The sequence below is a fragment of the Nansenia antarctica genome (assembly GCF_963989245.1).
Source record: "Nansenia antarctica genome assembly, chromosome: 6".
Taxonomy (NCBI): Eukaryota; Metazoa; Chordata; class Actinopteri; order Argentiniformes; family Microstomatidae; genus Nansenia; species Nansenia antarctica.
The window spans coordinates 11,305,021-11,323,202 of record NC_137676.1 but is presented as its reverse complement, the minus strand read 5'-3'; the positions used below and the strand labels follow the sequence as shown (position 1 = coordinate 11,323,202).

The window sequence follows — 18,182 nt, the reverse complement described above, 5'->3', positions numbered from 1 at the left end:
CCTCCAGTAATTTAATTGGCGCCATTCTTCTAATACACCACACTGCCTATACATACCACTGGGCCTGTACTGTAGTTAAGGTATTCACATTGATTGGAATGGAAATCAAACCATTTGGGATAGGATGGGGTTATAAAACTGATCTCTGGCTATAGCATATGGCTTAGATCAGGGGTCCCCAAACTACGGCCCGCGGGCCGAACACGGCCCGCCCCCACACTTGGACCGGCCCTTTGAACAACGTGTAATTTCTAACTGCAATTGCGGCATTGCACCGACGTGGTGGCGGGGGCGCTGTTTCGCAAATAATTGGAAATAAATTTCCACCATAAATTGATGCAGAAAGGGCACAAATTGCATCTAAATTCACCAGAATGCAAGAAATTAAGTGTTTGATGCTCGTTTAAGGACCCCCAGACAGCCCTGCTTCATGGGTCCCCCCGTGTATGATGAGGGTCCTCCCTCAAGTATCAGACTGTAAAACTGATTATATTTCATTGACATATCACTATAGGTATAAATTCCATCCAAATTCAACTGTTTAGACTTTGTTCGCATCCACCAGTGCTCTCCTGCGCACAATTGCTTTGCGCAACCGCCTCCATTCCACTCCGTTCCATATTATTTTATGTTAGAGACCAACCCAGGCCCCCCATCACAGAAAGGAAAAATGATGTGGCCCTCACAGAAAAAAGTTTGGGGACCCCTGGCTTAGATGATCGTCAGTGTTGCTAATCTCACCAAATGAAATTAGACTACTGTTCCATCTGAAGGAGAGGCCTATCATTGCCTTTTTCATCTGACTATGTTCAACCAAGGATAGACCTATTCACGAGGCACAGACCACACATTGAATTAAGGCTTAGAGATGTATACTATATGTATGAGTTCACTTAATCCCTTGGATAAAGGATCTGCTCAATGACTAGTTGATGGTCTATGAGGCAGGTACACCCCACTGTGAGGTGCACTCGGTTTACATTTATAGAACTCTGTTGTCACCTAGTGGAGTGTAATTGTAACACAACAATACAATCATGCTGAAAGTTTATACTCCGAATTTGTTTGGATATTTTGTGAAAAGTCTGTGTTTGTAATTTCATTGTTATGGGGCTACTTATAGACATAATTTCCCTCAAATTGACAGGAAATATTTCGCGTTTTTTAATTTAATTGGCTACTACTAGAGTTTTGCACTAGTCATATGATTTAGACATGGCCTCAAAATGTATTAGGCCCACTAATATGATCATAAATCTGATCCGTCACTCCAGTCTGTCAGTCTCATATACTTTTACTACGGTCTGTTTATTGATCTAGTTTGTTGGCTCAGGTAGGAACCACGGAACGGTCGGTTGTTTCCCCGGGTCGAGTCGGACCACAGACTGAACGGGCAGAGCAAAATGGCGGACCACGACGAGTCGGTGAGGGAGTTCGTTGCTGTGACCGATGTGGACGAGGAGAGGGCCAGGTTCTTCTTGGAGTCAGCGGGCTGGGACCTGCAGGTAAGGGCCGGCGACACGGTCCTCCGAGGTGTCCAGAATGTGGCGTCGGGTTAAACCTGTCGAGATAGGAATGACAGTCGCTAGCAGTAGTTACCTGTCAAAGTATCTCACCCTGCTAGCTAGCTAGCCGGTTTCTGATGGCGAATTGTGCAAGTCACTCTTTCTTTACAAAGGACAGAGAAACTGTTATCATTTCATGGCCTGACGACAATCCGTGTTACACAGTTAGCAAAGTACAGTTGTTGTAACACTGCTATCCCTGTGTTTACTAAATCTTATCGCGTCAGTTTCATTTGCGAAGTATGATTCGTTTCATCCGCACTAGCTAGCCTGTTAGCTGTAGCCACCAGACCGGTGTTTGAGTTCAGTCTCATTGTCCAGTAGCAGAAGCTATGCGATGGCTGTTCTCCATCAGATCACGGAGAAACTACAGCTCAGTCCATTTCCTCAATGGAGCCAGTACTAGCGAACTACATCGATATATTGTATTATAAGTCCAGAGGCATCATTTGCCAGAGACCATCGATTTTTACTACTGTCTAGCATCCCATTCATTGTGTGTTACGTCCTAAATAGCTATAGTGACTATGATAGTCAGTTTAGAGCTAATGTTTACATCCCAGGCCTAGAGATAGTAAGGTAATGATGAATGACACTTCCTCCTTCTCCTCAGCTTGCCCTGGCCAGCTTCTTTGAGGATGGGGCTGAGGATGACATAGTGACTCTTCCCCAGCCAGAGAGTGGAGGTGGAGGATCCTCTGCGCCTCGACCCAGTGCACCCAGGTACCTTACCACCATAGGTCTCATCATATCGGCCAATCATACACATGATCGTTAGCTCCAACTGATCTCTGTTGTTGGTCCTTCCATCCGTCAACACTGTCACCATACTTAGCTAGCGCTGGTCGGCTGTCCCTCTCACAGCACCAGTCATCCTTTACCTGTTCCAGTTAAATCACAACATCCAAACATGGTTAGAACAATAATGCCATGCCAGAGTTATTTCAGCCTTGCTACAACTGGCTTGTTATGAATTATGCCATGTTATTACATATGGATTATGTTGATATTGTCTTCCTTTTGATCATGCAGCAGTCAGCCCAGGGTTAGGGTTAAATGTTATGAATGATGACATGTGATGTTGATGTTGTCTCTTCCTGGTTTGATGATGCAGCAGTAACCCCAGAGTGACCTCCTTCAGGGATCTGATGCATGAGGAAGAGGATGATAGTGATGAAGAGGAAGGTCAAAGGTCAGTCCATCGTGTGTGTGTGTGTGTGTGTGTGAGTGTGAGACTGGCTGGTCTTCTGCTCACGTGTTGCATATTCATGTTCCAGAATGCCCCAGACCATTTTATGTTTCTCTCTATTCACTGTGGTCTGGTGGGGCTTTGTGCAGCGTCAACACATTCTACTGTGTGTGTGTGTCTGTGCGTGCAGGCGTGTGCTTCTGCTGCTCCAGGTTTTCATCGCAGCCTAATGCTATCACATAGTTAACTCATCAACTGATCTTCAAAAGATTCATTAGCTGAATCAGGTGTGTCAGTGCTGAGCTGGAGAAAAAGTCTGCAGCACTGTGGCTCTCCAGGACCAGAAGTGAGGGTCATTGGTCTAGAGCAGCGGTTCCCAAGAGAGTACTGCAAGTGGGCTGCCAAATCATGGGCAAAAAATGGTTTTATTTACATTTTTTTGTTACAAAAACGTTTTAATTTTAAAAAGATAAAAAATCTTGGATTGAACAGCCTTGATCGTATTGTGTGTTGTGTGCGCCGAAATTTCCATCCGAAAAGAAGAAGTCAGCTCGCTTCTTGATTGGCTACATTCCATCCCGGACTCGCGAGCAGGGTTGCCAAATGGGATAGACATTTTCCACCCTAACCACAGTCTAAAACCGCTAATTCCACCCAAAAAACCAGAGCCCATCTGGCAACCCTAGTCGGGAGTTGCCCACACACATAAGGATGTTTGGTCGTAAATATTGAACACATACAACATTTACGATCTTGGTATTTGATCACCTGCTATATAAAACATCGCCGCTCGGCTTTAATGGTTTAACCGCAATTTATTTTTTATTGTTTTGCCACGCTCCCTCTAGTTTTTGGTGAAATTACGTTGTTGTTTTGAGCGCTCGTGCGCGTGCACGCGAAGAAAAAAATTGCGCGCTGCTGAGTGGGCCGCGAATACTGGAGAGATCTGTAAAGTGGGCCGTGAGTACTAAAAGGTTGGGAACCGCTGGTCTAGAGACTAGTACTTTGATAGGTGTAAGCAATTTGGTAAAAATCTCCTCCTTGTGCCATGTAGGGGATAGGTTGTTAGGGGTAGGGGTTAGGGGTGGGCATCGATGATCGATGATCGATTAATTGATCGATAAGGTCTTGGTCGATCACAAAATATTTTGCTCGATAATCGTTTTTTTTTTTATTATTATTTTTTTTTTAATAATAATAATAATAATGGAAATGAGTTTGTCCACGTTATGTGTGAGAAATGAACTTTGCATTTGCCTTCGCATTGAATTTCGCAACGCAGTACGGCATGACGGAAGTTCCCGTATGTTAGTGTAACCTGACCTCCGGTCAGCGCCATGGCACAGCTCCTCGGGGAGCAATACGCAGCAGGCGCTGCTGCTGACAAGTTTGCACCTTTCTGAGGGAGCCTTCTGCGGGCCTGAACTGCGACCCAACTAGGGATGGACGGTTTTTCGGTTATACCGAAAACCGGGGTTTATAAAAATAGAAACTGTTTTTTATCAAAACCGTCTGAAACCGGATTATTTTATTTATTTATTTTTTATGAAAAAAAAACCTTATTGATTAATCGATAATTGATCGTTAATTCGTTACGATGATCGAACAAAAAATGTTGATCGTTTGCCCACCCCTAGTAGGGGTTGATATGACCCAACCTACATGTCAACTCTCACCCTCCCCTACTTTCCTCCAGGTTCTTTGCTGGGGGTTCGGAGCGCAGCGGGCAGCAGATCGTGGGCCCCCCCAAGAAGAAGAGCTCCAACGAGGTGGTGGAGGACTTGTTTAAGGGGGCCAAGGAGCACGGAGCTGTGCCCGTGGAGCGGGCTGGGAGGGGGCCTGGCGAGCCCAGCAGGTCCAGGGTAAGGACTCCCCCCAACACCCCCTCGCCCAACTGGACCCTCCATGATGGTGGTCTAGGCCGTCTCAGTATTCAAGGGACTCATGTCTCTCTCATTGTTTAGTTTTACTAACGCTTCCTTTCTCCCTCTGTCTTGATATTTCTCTGTCTTCCCTCCCCTCCATCCATCGCGCTTTCCACCTCTCTCTCTCTCTCATATACTCCCATTCTTTATCCCACTCTCTTCCCCCTCTGTCTCTCTCCCCTTACCTCCTTCTCTCTCCTCTATCCATCCCCATCCCTCCCCCTAGCCGTTCATTGGAGGAGGATACCGTCTGGGTGCAGCACCAGAGGAGGAGTCAGCCTACGTAGCAGGGGAGAGGAGGGCAGCCAACAGCACACAGGACGTGAGTGTTCAGTCTCAACTTGTTTACATGGATTATAGGAGGGGGACGTCTGTGCTGATGTTGATGTGTTAGTGATAGGTGTGTGTGTATCAGTGGTGTGCGTGTGTGCTAGTGGCAGTTGTGTGTGTCAGTGACCTGCATGTGTGTTCAGTGTTTCCCCTAGGTTTGCTGCCTTGGGGGGGTGGCATGGACCCCCCCCCCCCCCCTCAGGGGGTAAGACCCTGCGACATACCAGCATGTCCAGGGGGTGTACTAACTTGTACATTAAGCCGCCTCACGCTACGGAAACAGGAGATAGGCTCCTTCCCTATGGGCCATTAGGCTCGAGAACCATCGGTTCAATGTCGTATTATTCTCCAGCGCGAACCGAAGTGTGGAGAGTAGGGCTGCCACGATTAGTCGACTAGTCGCGACGACGTCGATTACCAAAATCGTCGCCGACATAGACGTCGTCGCATGTTTTTTGGGAGTTTTTTTTTTCTTTTCTTTTTTTTCCTAGCACCACGGGAGCCCCCCCTCCCAAATTTCGTTGTTTGGTACCTGTACTATATCAATGACAATAAATTATTCATTCATTCATTCATTCATTCATTCATTCGAAATAAGCGATAAGCATTCGTTTTTCTTCCCTGAAGCTGCCACTGGCTAGCGTCTCCCAGTGTCTTTGATGTACATGCGCAGTGTCGGTCATCCGGGGCACACGTGACATCTCCGGAAAAACAAACGGAGAAATGTCTTCCCGTCCTCGTACGTCTAAAGTGTGGGAGCATTTCAACCACAACGTTGAAAAAAACTATGTAAAATGTAACAATTGCAAAGCTAAACTCGCTTATCATGGCAGCACGTCTATGATGCGCGAGCATCTCAAAAGGAAGCACGTTTGTGGCAGATGACGAGGAAGACGATGGCTCGTCTCGGTAAGCTAGTTAGCTTGTTATTGGCTAACGATATCGTTACGTTAAAAGCCTTACATTATTTTACGTTATGTGCTGTAACGTTGTCATCAAAGCTATACTTATCAAATAGCTAAAAATGTTGTCTTAACGTTACAGTGCTAAGAAGGCGCGTTCTATGGATAGTTATCTTGTCAAGATGCCAACGTGCACACCCCAGCAAGCCACCGTCCTGACTGGATCAATCCTGAACATGTTGGTTAACAAGGGTCTCATATCCTTAACCAGCATGTTCAGGATTGATTAGGGGCGTTTCCCCACACTATCTAAGCTGGCAAAATCTTTTCTGTGCATCCCTGCAACCTCCACCCCATCCGAGAGGATCTTCTCTGCAGCAGGGAACATCTGCTCTCAAAAGAGCATGTTCTCCAGAACATGTGGAAATGCTGACTTTCCTCGCTATGAATGAATAGTCCACACAGGAGAGAAACAATTTCTTTGCTCAGTCTCCTGCACTTTTCTTTGTTATGTTATTTGATTGAGACCAAACCTTTTCTCTACAAACATTTCTTTTTGTGGATAATTGCTCTTTTTTAGTTGCCTTAGTGCCTACCTCATTTTATTTTGCAGCACTATTCAATACATTAAAATGTATGTTTGATGCCAGAGATGAGTGAAGCAAAACAAAACTTTTGTACTCTGTACAAGTATTTATTTTTGTTTTTGTATTCTTTTGGTTGCCTAGTGCCTAGCCTACCTCATTTTACTCAGCAGTTTGCACTCTCTACTACTCTTTACATTACATTACATGCAAGTGATGCCAGAAATAAATCTGCAAAGTTCATTAAAATATCTATTTTTGAGTGAACAATAATTTTAATTGTCTTTATTTTTAGTTAGCACATGCCTACAACAACAACTAACAACTTCAAGCTAAATTTAGAAGCTGATTTAGAAGATGATAGCTAAATAAGAGCGATTGAGTAATTGTGCGATAAGCTGTAATTTATGATCCGATTAGTCGACTAATCGCTAAAATAATCGGTGACTAGTCGACTATGAAAATAATCGTTTGTGGCAGCCCTAGTGGAGAGATAGGTCTGGCTATGCGAGACTACTGGCGGACTAATGTTACCAACGCTTTCCACTTGCCAGATTCGGTTTGGGTGCGTTTAAAAAACGTGGATATTTTAGCTTGTCAGATGTTTGGTGTTTATGTCCGTAATAATTCCTCTTTCTTGGGGGGGCGGGTGGTTCCGTTGGGGGGGCGGCCCGGTAGGGGAAACACTGGTGTTAGTGGCAGGTGCAGAGAACCACCAGTGTGTGTTGGTGACAGTTATGTGTGTGTGTATATATATATATGCCATTTAGCTGACGCTTTTATCCAAAGTGACTTACATTGCAGTGAGTGCATACACGACTGAGTGTGACTGTGTGACAAGTGTGTGTGACAAGTGTGTTGGTGATGTGTGTGTGTGTTAGGGATGTGTGACAGGTGCGAGTGTGTTAGTGACAGATGTTTACATTTCTGGCATTTAGCAGACGCCTTTATCCAAAGCGACTTTGCAAACAAATAGTTTGTCTAAGTGATTTATCTATCCATCAGTCATTGCAAGAAAAAGTAATCTATGCTCGGGCCAGGGGCAGTCATAATGCTAAAAGAAGGAAGTGTGTGTGTGTGTCTCTGTCTGTGTGTGTCTGTGTCTGTGTGTGTCTGTGACAGGTGTGTTAGTGACAGGTGTGTGTGTGTGTGTGTTGCAGGTTCACGTGGTGCTGAAGCTGTGGAAGACGGGGTTCAGCCTTGACGACGGGGAGCTAAGGAACTACAGTGACCCCGCCAACGCCATCTTCCTGGAGTCCATCCGCAGGGGGTGAGTAGACATACATAACCATGGGAACGCTGACCCTAACCCCAACAGGACCATGGGAACCTGACCCCGAACCCAACCTCAACCCCAACCCCTGCTCCGATAGAGGAGGTGGACTCACTGACCAATCACAGCTCAGATAGAGGAGGTGGACTCACACTAATATAATATTTCTAGGGATGCACGATATTATCGGCACCGATATTTATCGGCCCGATATTGGGGAATTAATGTTTATCGGTATTTATCGGTTTTATAAAATTTTAGCCGATATTTAACCGATAATATGAAGCCGGAAACATTTCTGCTTCCGGTTTCCGGTTTCCGCGCTCTGCTTCCGGTTTCCGCGCTCAGGCACGCAGTTTGTATAGACGAGACGCGAGCGAAACATGCCTTCCCCGGTGTGGACATTCTTCACAGTTTCTGAGGCAGATATTGCGTTTGCAATTTGCAATACATGTTCAACAAAAGTTCGGAGAGGAGGGCAAAGGTCTACGAGTTACAACACAACAAATCTAATAAGTCACCTGAAGAATCACCATTGCAAGCACGCTGTATGGAAGGAATATCAAGCACTCGTAGTAGCAGAACACGGTAGCCCAGCCGCGAACAAAAAATCTGCGGTGCCTATTGAACACGCATTTGAAAACTGCATTGCAAAGGTTCTATGAGGTAGGAATTGTATTCAGTTTGTATATTAGGGAACACCAATGGAAAACGTGTCTATTATTTAGGTGAGAATGTGAATGTAGGCTATACAAGACAAGTTGTTTACAAGGAAAACATGCACTTTTTGTTTTTCCATGTCAGTGCAATTTATTTTGAATTCTTATGCAAAACGTTTGATGGGCTTTATCACAACCTACCTCATCCTCATGCACTAAAAGTAGCATAGCCCAGCCCTTTTCAGTTGCTTTATTAAGCATACTAGTGTAGCCTACTATGTGCCTTGTATCATTCTGTTTATCTGCAGACTAAGCAGCCATTTGGCACTAGTTTCTGTACAAGTTCTATACAACTTTTGGTTCTTTAAAAGTCTTTATTTTTGTATTGACTGATGCACAAGGTGCACTTTATTTTTGACACTTTTTTGATCTAATTACTCTTAGGTGAGCCTTTTTTGTTTTCATAAAAGGAGGCCAGATCTTGGCTAAAAAAAGCATTGTGCACTGTATAACAGATTCTGTTTGTTAGAGGAAATAATAAATGAACATTTGAAGACTCAGAAGTGTTCTCTTTGTTGTGTTAACAATAGTGATGTAAGTTAGATTTGGTGAGATCACTATGGAATATTAAATCATCAATCTTTGCTCACTACATAGCCTTTCTTACCTTCAGGTGTGCATGAACTACAGGTTATCAACTGTGAAATGATATCTGAATGGTCTTTATTGTCATTGATATAGTACAGGTACCAAACAACGAAATTTGGGAGGGGGAGCTCCCCTGGTGCTAGGAAAGAAAAAATAAAATAAAAATAATATCGGTATCGGTATCGGTTATCGGCCACGAGAAGCGGGTAAATATCGGTATCGGTATCGGTTGGAAAAAATGCATATCGTGCATCCCTAAATATTTCTATAGTTTGCTGCTCCTTCTCCCTCAAGCCTTAACACACTGTGTCAAAACAGACTCTTACCCATGGGACATTGGAAAGCTCTACCAGCGCGTGTGCATGGTGGAACTGCTGCGGCTCTAACTGCGGAGATGCTACTGCCAGCCCTATCTTTGTAGATTGTTCTGGGTTCAGTCTCTGCTGGCTTTTCGTGGCAGTGTGTGGCTGCTCTAACCTGTTAACATGGGCGCCGAAATGAAACGCACACGCGCTACTGAGGTTGACGCCTTACTGGTTCTCATGTCTACGGTGTGCGCCTCCTAATAGTGTCTGTATGTGTCTGTCTGTCTCTACGTGTGTTCAGGGAGATTCCTCTGGAGTTGCGACAGCGTTCTCGAGGCGGCCAGGTCAACCTGGATATGGAGGACCACCGCGACGAGGACTTCTCTAAGCCCAAGGTGGCCTTCAAGGCCTTCGGAGGAGAGGGACAGAAGCTGGGCAGGTGAGCTCCCTAGCCTGTGCTTCTCAACTGGCTCCCAAGGTGGTTGTACTGTAACCTGCATGTCCTTGTGATTTCTTTCTTTTCTGTCTGGCAACATCAAATCTTCATCTTCATACCTAATTTTACCAAGGTATATGGTATTACCACTAATTCTTTCTTTTTTATTACGTTGTGTGGGGATGGCGGGAGCTGTCTTTGGCTTTGCTAATCTAATTTAATTTAATCTACGGTACATTGAAAAGCTGAATTATTTATGTGTTGACTGCTATACGATATGACATTTAGCCTAAACTATGATTTAAACTTTACATCCCGATCACAGCTTGACAAACTAAATTAAACAGTTGGATAATATAATGGCTTGATAAGAAGCCTCACACACTGCATTAGTAATAATATAACTTGTCTCATGTCCTATGACCTCATGGACCTATGTCATATAGCCTATAGGCTATCATTTGTCTATTATATTGATTTAGTTACCGTTATGAGGTAAATGCCTGCTAAACGCTTTTGGAACTGCAAGACATCTAGGGCCAGTTTCACAGACAAGCCTTAAGACTCCTGGACTAAAAAGCAGCGTCAATGGAGATTTTACATTGAAAGTGTGATTTAGTCCAGGACAAGGAGGAAGCCTTGTCTGTGAAACCGGCCCCTAATTTCACAAGGGTGAAATTCCTATATAGCATATATTTTATCGGCATATTTGTGAAGCACTTACAAACACTTTGAAAGGTGCTATATAAATAAAAAAAAGTGTCGCCCCCAGTGCAACACCAGAGCTTGTGTCGGCCCCCTCTGTCGGGCCGCAGGTGGCCAACGAGGCCGAGGCCAGCGCCGCTGTGACCCTTGACCCCTCCCAGCCCATTACCAACATCCAGATCAGACTGGCCGACGGAGGACGACTGGTACAGAGGTTCAACCACACCCACAGGTAGGAGACGACGGTCCACACACACACACACACACTCACACACATACACACACATAGGGCTTTCACACCGGCAAAGAACCGTGCCGGTTCGCGTTCGCGTTTGGGAACCTCCGAACGTTGGCGTTGTCTGGCGAACGAGCCCGCGTTCATACACTGGTTCGTTCGGCAGACAGCGCCAACGTTCGGAGGTTTCCGAACGCGAACCGTAACAGTTCTTTGCCGGTGTGAATGCCCTATCAGATGCAAGACGACAGGCACAAATACACGTAGGAGACGACACACACACACAAACACACACACACACACACACACACACACAAGATGTGGAGGAGGGAATTATACAAATATGAAGTCCATGACTAACTCCTAACTCCTGCCCCCCCCCCCCCCCCAGGGTATCAGACGTGCGTCAGTATGTGGTGGCAGCACGTCCCCTCATGGGAGCCACAGAGTTCGTGCTCATGACGACCTTCCCCAACAAGGAGCTGACCGATGAGAGCCAGACTCTCAACGACGCCAACCTTCTCAACGCTGTCATCGTGCAGCGGCTAAAGTGATGTCGCCCCCTGGTGGCCTGGCTGAATAATCACAGCCATCTGAACCCTCCCCTGCCCCCCCCCCCCCCCCACCAAGGGAGACCTTACGGACTCATATATGGACTTCTAATTCCTTGTTTTTTTCTATAGTGAAACATTCTCCCCCCCTTCATTGGTTTGTGGTGAGAGGTGTTTGTGTGAAAGAGGGATACAGGTTGGGGGGGGAGGCTGGGGGCGGGGGGTGGGCGAAGAGACGGTGGATTTGGGTGGTGATACGTGAACCTGTGTTGGAGTTATTGGGTCAAACACGCAGTAACAATAAAGCTTTCTGAAGAGATGATTTGCTTGGGTTTTCCATAGACGTTTATAAGCCTGCTGGTTATTTGTCTGCTGCTTTCCCCCCATCTCCTTTTTTAAAGATGTCTCTCCCACCCAGCGCTGTCTAGTGTTGAGTTCCAGATCTGCCCCTAGATGTCTTCCCCTGTAGACACTCCTGTAGATCTGTAGGAATGAATAGGTCTAAGCAACATGGAGCCATTTCCCCCCAGCCTATCAGAGGGCTGTATGGAGCTGCTACCTCATGGCTTACACCCATCCATTGCTCACAGATCTGTGTGGAGGGAGCTGGAACTCACACAGCGTACAGTCCAATCAGACCAAGTCAACCACTGACCTATTCCCAGGCCATTCATACCCACAGACCAACTAAGCCGCATACCTATCCATCCATCCCTATTTTGCCAGCTCGGTATTCCAGTAGCCTTATGCTCCCAAACACCTTCTAAATCACAGAAAAACCCCTGACATTAAAAACAAAAGAATTAATTATTTTTTTAACTGACTTTTTTTTCTTCTTCTCTTCTTTACAGAAACTAGGATTGTAAAATCCCAATACTAAGACAGTGGGGTTTTGATATGTGTAACATTATTACTAGTTAGAATTTGCTTTACTATCAAACTGATGATTGACCAGAAAGTGGAGATTGTTGGACACTGGACTTTAGTGGCAGGCTGATCTCTATGCATCCTTTGACAGAACAGAACTGGATGACTGGTGGAACGATTGTTTGGACCTAGAGTACTAATTAAACCCATTTTTGTTTAGCGTATAAGTAACCTCTTGTCTTGTGTTTATTTAACCTGGGAAATGTCACTTACTTCCATCTGTAAACTAGGTCTGTTAACAAATCCTCTCCAGGGTCTGCCAGGCTGGTTGCTCACATGTAAGATGCTTTGTTGTGAAGGAATGTACTTTTTCACTCAAGATAAGGAGTGTCAGAGAGAGACCCACATACTCTTACCCCAGGGTCATCGCTGTCTAAATTTCTCACTTATGTCATGTTTTCAAAACGTATCGATTCTGGTTATCGGTCCCATTCTTTATCAATTCCTGATAAACTTTCTGTGTGGAAAGAAAATAGGCCCCCACAGGTTTTCAGCGTCAATGCAGCTGTTTTATTATCTCTTGAGTGTCTGAAGACAGTGTAAAATGTCTGCCTAATAACATTTGAACATGTTAAAATAAATTGCAATGCTCCTTTTCTTAAAAGGATATAACATGGAAAACAAATCTTTTATCTGACTGCCTAGTAACATTTGAATAAATTACAATACTCGTTTTTATGTAGAACACTTTGGTGCCATGTAGAACACTTTGGTTCCATGTAGAACACTTTGGTGCCATGTAGAACACCGTGTTGCCATGTAGAACACTTTGCTGCCACGTAGAACACTTTGGAGCCATGTAGAACTCATTGGTGCCATGTAGAACACTTGGAACACTTTGGTACCATGTAGAAAATGTTGGTGGCATGTAGAACAATTGGAACACTTTGGTGCCATGTAGAAAATGTTGGTGGCGTGTAGAACACTTTAGTGCCATGTAGAACTCTTGGAACACTTTGGTGCCATGCATAACACTACAAGTTCTATAGGGACCGATCAAGAACCCCTTTCCCTTAGAGTACCATGGAGATATTATATCCCAGGGTGCCTTAAGGCTGTGGAACTGGTCAATGGTGGGGTCGGAGGAGGGGTTCTCCTCTTCATCCCCGGGAAAGCCTGCCCTCTCCAAGACTTCTCTATCACAGTGGAGAACTCTACTGTAACCCCCTCCCTGATAGCCAAGAATCTTGGAGTGATCCTGGATAACCGACTATCCTGTGCGCAGAACATTGCAGCAACGGCTCGCTCCTGCAGATTCTTCCTCTACAACATCAGAAGGATACGACCATTCCTTACCAGAGAGACAGCGCAACTCTTGACCCAGGCACTGGTCATCTCCCGCCTGGATTACTGCAACGTACTCCTGGCTGGCCTCCCCGCCTACGCCATTAGACCTCTGCAGCTCATCCAGAACGCTGCTGCACGTCTGGTATTCAACCTCCCCAAATACTCATGTCACTCCTCTTCTTCACACCCTGCACTGGCTCCCGGTAGCAGCTTGCATCCGATTCAAGACCCTGGTGCTTGCATATCAGGCAGCTAAGGGACAGCCCCTGCCTACCTAAAGGAAATGGTAACCCCCCAAACCCCTGCCCGCTCACTCCGCTCCTCCACCTCGGCTGGCCGACTGGCCCCACCGGCAGAGTCACTACCCATCTTCCGTCGTAGACTGAAGACGCATCTCTTCAGGTTACACCTTAACTGCCAGGGAAAAAATTAAAACAATTTCTCTCCCTCTCGCTGCTTGCTCGTTCGCTCACACGCACACAGTGGCATAACGACGGGCCCCAAAGCACGGGCAATAATAGTTAAGGCCAGGGGCGGACTGGGATCAAAAAACAGCCCTGGCATTTGCGACACAACAGCCCTATTTCCAAAGGCAACACGCAACACGGATTGTTAACATAAAAAGTCAGAGGACAGATGCCAAACTACCGACATGTTTGCTGTAATTATATGTATTATCAGTAGGCAGTCATCAGTCAATATCTCTTTCAATAGCCTTTTCACACCGAATGTACTTTTTTGTGCTATTTTCGGCCCAATACATGCGAATTTCGGTGCATTCCTACTTCCAACTACACTTGCTCGCTGCATCCAGTTGTTGCACATTAACTGCATCGCTCTCATCAAATTCCCCCATTCTGAAAATGAAAGCAGTGTAACGTTAACTGCTGTTATAAACGGAATGATGACATGAGGTGCGTGTCCACTGGCGATACAGAGCTGACTACGATAGTTATGGAGATATACTCCAGTTCTATGAGTGGAGCGGAGCCCCATAGGGGAGCTCTGCTCCTATTGGTTTACCCCGCTACCTAAAGCTCTGCTCCTATTGGTTTACCCCGCTACCTAAAGCTCTGCTCCTATTGGTTTACCCCGCTACCTAAAGCTCTGCTCCTATTGGTTTACCCCGCTACATAAAGCTCTGCTCCTATTGGTTTACATACTCCAGTTCTATATCGTGGAGCTCCGCCCCATAGGGGAACTCTGCTCCTATTGGTTTAGGGCCCTGGGCATCCGCGATGCAGAACTGCGTGGATGGCCCGGCCGATATCAAACGTTTTGGGCCGCGGTCTGCTGAAATAAGTTATTAATTATTATTAATATATTGTAGTGACCGCTCGCTAGTGAGCAAAGTATTCCTAATTCACGGCGTTCCAGCCTTTCTTATATGTTGGTGTTGACTCAATCACCCAGGCTGCTTAGCGGCTGATATGACGGGATATAAGTGGGACAGAGTTGAATGAATGTTTGTTGTTGTCAGTACGCATGCAGAGAGTGAGAATAAAGCACATGATTGTTTTTCTACCGGCAAACCGACTACATCGTCCTGTTATTGCCGTCACTCCTACATTGGTGACCCTGAATTTCTCTCAAACGTTTTCGGAGATCATTGAACATGACAACAAACGCAGTTTCACTCAAGCTGCCCGAGTTTTGGGAACAAAACGCCATAGCATGGTTTGCACAAGCTGAAGCTCAATTCGCCCTCAGAGATGTTACCGTGGATAATACCAAATACTACTACGTGGTAGCAGCTCTTACCAATTCAACGGCAGCGAGAGTGGTGAGTCTTATTGAAAACCCACCGGCACAGCACAAATATGTTACCTTGAAGGCACACCTCATCGATACTTTTTGTCTGTCTGAATCTGAACGTGCACGCCAGCTCCTCTCTCTCCCTGGGCTCGGTGACACAAAACCCTCTGAACTGATGGACCACATGCTAGCTCTGCTGGGCGACCATCAGCCGTGTTTTCTTTTTAAAGAGCTTTTTTTGCAACAGTTGCCAGACCAGGTTCGTTTTTCTATGGCTAATTCAATCAAAACAGACTTTCGTCAGCTAGCCAAGGAAGCGGATATATTTTTCTCAGCTGGGAAGAGGTGTTTTACAGCCACCATGGATGAGTATGGGTTCCAACCACTGTCCATCTCCGCTACTGCTGTGGCCCGCCGGGTGAGGCCGGCGGGGTTGTGCTTTTACCATGCAAAATTCGGGAGCAAAGCTAAGAAGTGCCTACCACCATGCAACTTCAGTGTGTCGGGAAACGCACAGGCCGCCACTCATTAGCAGCTGTGGGTGCCGGCCATTCTGCAGGCTTGCTGTACGTCACTGACTCCCTCTCTGGCCGCCGGTTTCTATGTGACACGGGGGCCCAGGTGAGCGTGCTGCCTGTATCGGCAATAGACATTAAAACAGCGAAACGAGGGCCCTCCCTTGAGGCTGCCAATGGCAGTGCAATCGCTACCTTCGGCAGGCGCACTGTGGGTTTGTGTTTTGCTGACCAGCGTTTTACCTGGAGTTTTGTGTTGGCCAAAGTGTCTACTCCCCTCTTAGGCGCTGACTTTCTCTGCGCTAACAGCCTCCTGGTGGACGTGGGGAACCGCCGACTCGTCAATGCTGAGACGTTCGGCTCCTTGTCATGTGAGCGCAGTGACGCAGCCACAATGAAGCTGTCCAGTGCTGTCTCGCCGGCTGATGAGTTCTCCCCTCTTCTATTGGAGTTCTCAGACATCACAACACCTACCTTCTCGGCCGCTGCCACCAAACATGGCGTCATGCATTACATCTCCACGGAAGGCCCACCAGTGCATGCCAGGGCCCGTCGCCTCGACCCACACAAGCTCACCATCGCGAAAGAGGAGTTTGCAGCCATGGAGACACTTGGCATCATTCGCCGTTCTGACAGTCCCTGGGCCTCGCCTCTCCATCTCGTTCCCAAGTCCAACGGAGGCTGGCGTCCGTGCGGCGACTACCGGCGCCTAAATGATGTCACCACACCTGACCGTTACCCCGTTCCACACATTCAAGACTTTTCAGCCCATCTAGCGGGCGCGTCTATTTTTTCTAAAGTGGATTTGGTACGGGGATACCACCAGGTGCCAGTTAGCCCTCAGGACGTCCCTAAGACAGCGGTTATAACACCATTCGGACTGTTTGAGTTTTTGAGGATGCCGTTTGGCCTCAAGAATGCCGCCCAGACCTTTCAGAGATTGATGGACGCCATGCTGGGCAACCTGCCTTTTGTGTTTGTCTACCTAGACGATATCTTGATAGCCAGCACGTCCAAGGCAGAGCACCTATCCCACCTCCGTCTCCTCTTCAGTCGCCTCCGGGAACATGGATTAATCATCAACCCAGCAAAGTGCCAGTTTGGACTGCCTGCCATGGATTTCCTCGGCCACCACATCACTACTGCTGGGGCGGTCCCGCTGCCATCAAAGGTGGACGCTGTGCTGCAGCTCCCACGCCCTACCAGCATTAGAGCTTTACAGGAGTTCCTGGGGATGGTGAATTTCTACCATCGATTCATCCCTCAGGCTGCCCACCTAATGCGCCCCCTGCATGGGGCTCTCAAGGGCAAGACCCCTAAGCACATCATCGAATGGTCCGACGAAATGTCAAAGGCGTTCTCAGACACCAAGGAAGCCCTCGCGAGCGCGACCATGCTGACTCACCCCGTGCCTGAGGCTTCCGTGGCCTTGACAACTGATGCCTCAGATTATGCCGTCGGAGCCGTTTACGAACAGCTGGTCAAGGGGGTTTGGCAACCCCTGGCATTTTTCAGCCGACAACTCCGCTCCAGTGAGCAAAAATACAGCACCTTTGACCGAGAGCTCCTCGCCCTGTACTTGGCAATCAGGCACTTCCGCTTCCTGCTGGAGGCTCGTCCATTCACGGTTTTTGTGGACCACAAACCGTTGATTTTTGCCATGGCTAAGGTGTCGGAGCCGTGGTCTGCCAGGCAGCAGCGTCATCTGGCTTATATCTCAGAGTTCACTACAGACATTCGGCATGTGGCGGGAAAGGACAACCCCGTAGCTGACTGCCTCTCTCGTGCCACTATCGGGGCTGTCCATCTCGGCATCGACTACGCCCGTATGGCTGCGGATCAGGCTTCGGACCCAGACATCCAGGAATACAGGACTAAAGTTTCTGGCCTCCAGTTGGCAGACATCCCCTTCAGCGACGACGGCACGACGCTGCTTTGTGACGTGTCCATGGAGCAGCCGCGCCCAGTGGTTCCACATGCTTGGAGACGGCAAGTTTTCGAGGCCATACATAGCCTCTCACACCCAGGCAGGAAACCTTCGCAGCGCCTGATTGCAGCGAAATTCGTCTGGCCCAGGATGAAGGTTGACATTGGTGGGTGGGTCAGGACCTGCGTGCCATGCCAACGGGCAAAGGTCCATCGTCATGTTAAGGCCCCGCTGGAGCGGTTCACGGTCCCTGAAAGACGCTTCGACCACGTCAACATTGATCTGGTGGGTCCCCTTCCCGCCTCCAGGGGATACACTCACCTTCTGACGATGGTAGACAGAACCACCCGTTGGCCAGAGGCCGTCCCACTGACGGAGACTACCACAGTTGAGGTGGCCCGCGCATTCATCGGCACCTGGGTCGCCCGGTTTGGGGTCCCCTCAGACCTGTCCTCTGATCGGGG

General features: G+C 47.2%; 1 protein-coding gene across 2 annotated transcripts; it reads left to right on the top strand.

The window, feature by feature from the left end:
* The first annotated feature begins 1,389 nt into the window (after positions 1 to 1,389).
* On the top strand, positions 1,390 to 12,405 carry nsfl1c (NSFL1 (p97) cofactor (p47)). Of its 2 annotated transcripts, none has more exons than XM_080534056.1 (9): positions 1,390 to 1,505; positions 2,179 to 2,288; positions 2,680 to 2,757; positions 4,451 to 4,616; positions 4,906 to 5,001; positions 7,656 to 7,765; positions 9,682 to 9,819; positions 10,589 to 10,753; positions 11,148 to 12,405. In XM_080534056.1, the coding sequence occupies exons 1-9, from the start codon at positions 1,404 to 1,406 to the stop codon at positions 11,308 to 11,310; spliced, it is 1,128 nt and encodes a 375-aa protein (XP_080390182.1). In that variant the 5' UTR covers positions 1,390 to 1,403; the 3' UTR covers positions 11,311 to 12,405. The 2 variants fall into 2 exon arrangements, with proteins under 2 accessions (XP_080390182.1, XP_080390181.1); XM_080534055.1 differs by having other exon boundaries at positions 10,577 to 10,753.
* Positions 12,406 to 18,182: the final 5,777 nt, after the last annotated feature.

Bases quoted from the DNA above. Each gene is read 5' to 3' on its own strand.
- nsfl1c (XM_080534055.1), top strand. From the start codon at position 1,404: ATGGCGGACCACGACGAGTCGGTGAGGGAGTTCGTTGCTGTGACCGAT. The intron at 1,506-2,178 runs GTAAGGGCCGGC...CCTTCTCCTCAG, and splicing joins CAGCGGGCTGGGACCTGCAG to CTTGCCCTGGCCAGCTTCTT. The intron at 5,002-7,655 runs GTGAGTGTTCAG...TGTGTGTTGCAG, and splicing joins CAGCCAACAGCACACAGGAC to GTTCACGTGGTGCTGAAGCT.